The 6,181-nt window shown below is 33.2% G+C and overlaps 1 protein-coding gene across 1 annotated transcript in view; it reads right to left on the bottom strand.

The window, feature by feature from the left end:
* Nucleotides 1-4,497: 4,497 nt before the first annotated feature.
* LOC145009897 (uncharacterized) overlaps nt 4,498-6,181 on the bottom strand; it is a 34,333-nt gene continuing 32,649 nt past the window's right edge. The window contains exons 10-13 of the mRNA XM_078968522.1: nt 5,960-6,049; nt 5,695-5,865; nt 5,540-5,610; nt 4,498-4,868 (exon numbers count right to left, since the gene is read on the bottom strand). Coding sequence (XP_078824648.1) covers nt 4,793-4,868; nt 5,540-5,610; nt 5,695-5,865; nt 5,960-6,049 — 408 coding nt within the window. The 3' untranslated portion in view covers nt 4,498-4,792. The remainder of the gene's footprint in view (nt 4,869-5,539; nt 5,611-5,694; nt 5,866-5,959; nt 6,050-6,181) is intronic.

Raw genomic sequence — 6,181 nt, 5'->3', positions numbered from 1 at the left:
TTTCATAGTAGTCCCAAAGGAACTCACTGTGTAACTTAGAAAGTGATTGAACATCCAACTTTCTCAAGACTTTGACACCCAACTCTCTCGGCTTGTCAATATGTGACTTCATCTTCAAGATGTGATCACACATAGACCTTGCTTGCCAATAGGGTTTGAGTGACCTTGAACTTGTGGGTTAGTGAGAATAATTGGAGGGGGTAAAGGAAGTGAAATTCCAAGAGATTTGGGAAGATCATAGATGTCTAAACTAGACATTTACAATGGGAGATATTCAAGTTAGTTGATTTTTAAGTCCTTAATATAACACCCAATATGAAATATTAAGGCTAGGACCCAACACAATATTTTATAACTTGGAAGAGGGATGCCGTAATCCAAGTTATAAAATATTTGAAGGTAGGCGAATGACGATTCACCAATTTCCACCATAAAAAAACGAAATAATTTATTAGGTTTTAATTGGATTTGAAACTCCTAGATCTTTTGAGATTCATTGAACTTTTTCAATGGCATGTTTCAATCTCGATTGTGCCCTCTCAAATTTTGTGACTGGGATGCCGAGGATCACAAAACAAGGTGTGAATAACCATGCAAATTCACTTGGTACCCTTTATATTATCACCTAATCGATGTTCCGATTAACCACACGCGCTCCACCGATCTATGACAAACATTATGTCACCCTTTGTTATCCTTACTAGTCCAAGTTAGTGTGTTGGTTACCGACACATGCTCCACCAACGACTTGGTAAGGTACAAAGTGTGAATTTCATGGGTTAGCACCAAATTCACATTTTCCTAAGTAACTAAGATTGGGTATTTATAAAAGGTTTAGTTACTTAGTATTTATCATTAATACTTTTAATCAAGGGAGAATTATAGTCCTGTGAAACCCGTTCATCTAACAACCCTCCACCAGTCATGGAAGCAGTGGGTGAGAGTGGACACCCATTAAACTGCCATTTTATAGGCAATAACCTTATACCCCCCCTAATAGACCGGCTTCATGAATGAGACCTACTAGCGGTAAGACTGACTTTTACTCTTATACGTATATATATATATATATATATATATATATATATATATATATATATATATTAAACTTTTAATATTATAATACTATAAGGGTGTATTTTACACATTTAAAATACTTGGTGGTTTAATCTAATAATTAAACTATACTCTTAATTTAATTAAACTTAAACCATGCCATTATGGAACTATTAACTCTTTTAATTAAACACTTTAATTAATTTAATGAAGTCCATAAAGTTTGAATTTTAACTTTTAAAATTCTAGGGTTTGGAATTAATGTGTACATGGGGTGACTTTACAAATTCCAAAATTTGAGGGCAAGTTTGAAACTTTTCAAAACCCTTGGATTTTCATAACTTATGAATTTAATTAAGGTCTTAAAGAAAATTTAATGAAGAGACTCTTGAACATCCATAACTTGAGGACAAATTATGGAGTTCATAAAACTCTTTATTACAAAAGACTCTTCATTTTGTAACCTATGGCAATTTTATGAGCTTTTAAAATTCATAAATGTGACTTTTCAAGTAACTTGAGGACAAGTTACAAATACACATATTATTATCAACTTCTAGATTAATTTGGATTGAAAACAACTATCACATAATTTTTTCTATTAATCTAAACAAACTCATAAACATGAACATTCATAATCAACAATTTTCAAGCATCATATAAACATGTATAAAACTTGAAACTTTGATTATAACTTTATTTGGATGAGAATAAACATTACCATAGTACCAAAAACAAATTTTATGAACAAAAACACTTTGTGGTAATGATTCTAATCCAAAACAGGCCAAAAAAACATGAATATATGTTGTCAAGGGGTCTAACTCGTCGAGTGCATGAACAAACTCGACGAGTTGGATGCATTTGTTCATGGACTCGTCGAGTCACATACTGGACTCGTCGAGTATGCTATCCAGACAACAAAAATTCAATTTTTTTTCAGCTATTTGCATCAAGTATAATTGAAAACAACCCATGGCTCTGATACCACTGTTGGTTTTTGGTATAATACAACATCCTATGGTGCACATACAACCCTAAATACCTTGGATCTATGTTTTCACTAATTATACATGCAAATGGTTTCCAAGGTATTAAACTTACAACTAGCATGCATTTAACATAAACCATATAAGATACTAGTTAGCATAACATACCTTTTGATGGAGCTTGAAGTCTTGATGTATTTGGCCTTAAAGAGCTTAGCCCCAATAGTGTGGAAGCCTCAAATGGAATCACAACACACCATGGACAAAGGATGAACTTGAGAGAGAATTCCATGCACACAAAGGACACCATGAACTTCAAGAAGATACAAGTGGCGATTTTGGGCAATGAAGTATCTATTTATATGTGGGATTTCTAGGGTCATGGATATAACCCAAATCCATACCCATGGGTTTTTATGATCCATGGTTCATGTGGCCCAACTCTTTATGTATCCATACATAGAATTGCTCCAACATGGATCATAAGCCCAACACATATAAATATAACTAATTATCATAATTAGTCCCCATAGATTTAATTAGTCTCTTTTGACCACTAAATTAATTCCAAATTAACTCTTGATGAATAATAATTAAAACATATGATTTCATATTAATATACTATAACTTATAATATATTAATAAACCATAATTAACCTTATCTCAAAAGTCCATCCTAACAAATTGTCCTGATGATATGCAACCCAAATGGACCATGCTACTCTCGGGTCGAATACATACCAATAATAGTTATGGGCTTAGACACCTAATCCAACACTTTTAGCCTTTAAGGTCCAAATATGTGTCCGTGAACTCTATCTTGAAGATATGGTGGTTTTCAGATTAAGACATAAGCCTTTTAGGATTAGGGTTTGGACTTAATGCCTTTGGGGTGGTTATTCATGGGTAAAGTTGAAAACATTATCCGTCTAGATGCATTATCAGTCTTGATCTGGAAGATAGGGCTTCGGTTTGAAGAATAGTAGCTTAATGCATTAAGTGGGTTGGCTGAACGAAGAACTCGACGAGTTCTTAAGGGAACTCGGTGATTTGGGTTGGGGTTGTCCCGATTTTTTTGAAAAAGGAGGAACTCGACGAGTTAAAGGGAAACTCGACGAGTTACATCGAAATATCGTGATTCTGTGCTTGATGGATACTCGACGAGTTGTGGGATAACTCGATGAGTTGACTCAACTCGAAGCATTGGCTTCGACTTTGACTTTGACACTAGCAAAGTTTGACCTTTTATGGGTTTTGAAGTATGGATCGGTATCTAAGGAATTGTTTCTGTTTAGGGGTTGAGTAGGGCTGTTTTTGCGGCCGGGGATTTATCCAGTTATCTTTCAACATTCGAAGTGAGTTTCCTTATCGGGTTTAGCAGGTCGAAGGCACCAAGGCCAACCCATGTTTACATTATGTTGTTAGTATGCTAGTTGTCTCTGTGACTCTTGTATGTACTATGTTTATATGTATTTCCGGGTCAGAGCCCGATGTCGGGCGGGGCCTAATGGATATATGTGTGCTATATATCTATGTAATTATTGGATGTGTATGTGTTTATTTGATATATGTTATTATATGTTGGGTGGGGCCCGTTTTACCGAGCTCAGCTTGATGCCGGGCGGGGCCTGATGATGTGTCGGGCCCAAAGTCGGGCGTGGCCTAATGATAGGCGAGGCCTAATATTTGCTTATTGTATGATTGATATGTGGTATTTTGGGGGAACTCACTAAGCTTCGTGCTTACAGTTCTCAGTTTATGTTTCAAGTACTTCTAGTTCTAAAGGAAAGAGCTCGGGATGCCTGCATCAGACACACCATTGGATTCCGCACTCATTGTTTTACTCTTATTTTATGACAATTAATACATTAGTTTTTATTTTAGATGTTTGGATGTTATTGGAATCACTATTTTCTCTAACATTAAATCGAAAATTTTTGGGACCTTACTTTTGGATGTTTCAAAATATCTAAGAATATCTATTCAAATAAATAAAAATCTTTTTGCCACATGTTGCAATCTCATTCATTTTGTCACATGTTATTTTGTGGTAATTTTAAATTATTTTTTTTTTCCACGTGTCATAGTAACAATTAAACATCAAGCAACATATAAAAACATTTCCCATAAGATCTTAATATGATATTATCATATCACCGAGACACATTGTCATGCAAGATTTGAATTCCCGAGAGATGAATCAACGGTGGCAAAGGAAAGTCTAAGGTTATGTTTGGTGTAGTAGCCGAAAAGCTAGCGTATAGCAGAAAAGATAGTTATTAGCTAAAATGCTAGCTGCTAAGTAGAGTAAGTAAGAGTGTATTTGAAATTTTTTTAAAAAAACTCTTGAAAAGGTAACTAGATGTGCCGCGCAAAACACAACTTAAGTAGCAAAAGAAATCCTAAACCAACTAAACCAAAAGAAATCAAAGAGCTAGAATTATATGGAAGGTACAACTAAAGACAACTAATTAACCACTAATGTACAGCTGAAATTGTATGCTAACAAACATGTTCCATTGGAGTAAATCGAGAGTTATTCCAAGAGCCCATGTGTGATAATTTTAAAACCATAACCTGGAAATTCCCCTCCATCCAATTACAAGAAAGCCTAAAACTGTAGTTGAATTCTAAGAATCATTGCCTTGCATGAAATATGATTGTCCCCGAACTTTACGTGAAACATAATCTGGTGAGGTCTGATTTTTAGTTATTAAAAACTTGAAAGGCTCCACACTTGGCAAGTTCTACTGAGTAGTATTAATATTTGCGAAATCATTTCCTTGCAATGAAGTGTACAGGTCATCAACAGAGAAAGCTTGTCTGCATTTAAGTAGCTCGATCAATTGTTTATTTATATTCAGTTGCATTTGCAATGTATATATAATTGTAGGATAACTTTTATTCATCAAAAAAAAAAAAAAACCAAAGCCAATTTCATTTAACCCATAACTTCTGGATAACTGTTTTGGATGAACGGTAATAGGTGAGCTGTACATGAGTGTTGATCTAAAATAAATGGATGCAAGTTTGTCATGAAAACGAAAATCTAATTTAAAAATCAATAGCTTATACATGAGGGAAATAGAAACTTATTAATGTAATTTAGTGATACTCGTATTTTACATCTTCCAGTTCCAGAACAAATAAACTCGTGAAAGAGAAACATATTTTTGTTATTCCCCCGTTCCTCGAGAAGTCTAATAAAATAGCTTTATTGTAGACTTAGGTAAAAATATTACTAACAGATTTTCTTCGAAATTGTTTAATTTATAGTAAAAACAATTTAGAGTATTTATGTTATTATAATTATGCAATAACTACTGTATATCACAAAATATAACTGGGGCATTAATTAATAAAGTTGCTACAAAATTAAAAATTTCTAAGCTATGAAGTGTGTATCCCTAAATTTCTGATTCTGACCTTTCTAAATATATTACGTAAATATCATTCATCAAAAAATTAAAAATTAAAAACAAGTAGCCTTATACCTGGAAGTATCGTTTAGTTCATAACTAACATGAGAATGCTCTTTCATCCATATCTTCATCATTATAATAACCTGGATAAAGATAACAAAATCATCTGCTACTTAATATACAACATCATGGAAACAATTAAATAAAATTTCACATGTAGCACTTACATCGGATGATACGTTGTGAGTGTCGTCCCAGTAAATTTTACATATGTTATACAAAATTAGGATTAATAGAGTCTTGAAAACATATTTTAATTCATAGAAGAAACTATTGTTTAGTCGATGGCTATAACTAAAACTTGAATTTTCTCTCATCCATAACTTTATTGAAGTAACCTGGTAAAGATAACACCATGACAAACTAATTAATTTATAATATTATGAAAATGATTGTAATTCTTTAAAGTGAAAATTTAGATGTTGCACTTACATTTACATTTGATAATAGTAATAACCTGTGAGTGTGAGTATGGTCCCGATAAATTGTGCATATTCTATGCAATTGTGGGATGGTGAGAATCTTGAAAAAAAAAAGTGTCCAAGTTAGAAAAAAACAGATTGGTGTAGAGCACATATGCATATTAATTAGATTCCGATCACGTTTTTTTTTTTTCTTTAAATAACACACAGCATCCAAATCATAATTTTTCTT

Source organism: Lactuca saligna, chromosome 1 (genome assembly GCF_052625555.1).
Source record: "Lactuca saligna cultivar CGN05327 chromosome 1, ASM5262555v1, whole genome shotgun sequence".
Taxonomy (NCBI): domain Eukaryota; kingdom Viridiplantae; phylum Streptophyta; class Magnoliopsida; order Asterales; family Asteraceae; genus Lactuca; species Lactuca saligna.
This window is presented reverse-complemented; position numbering and strand designations above follow the sequence as displayed.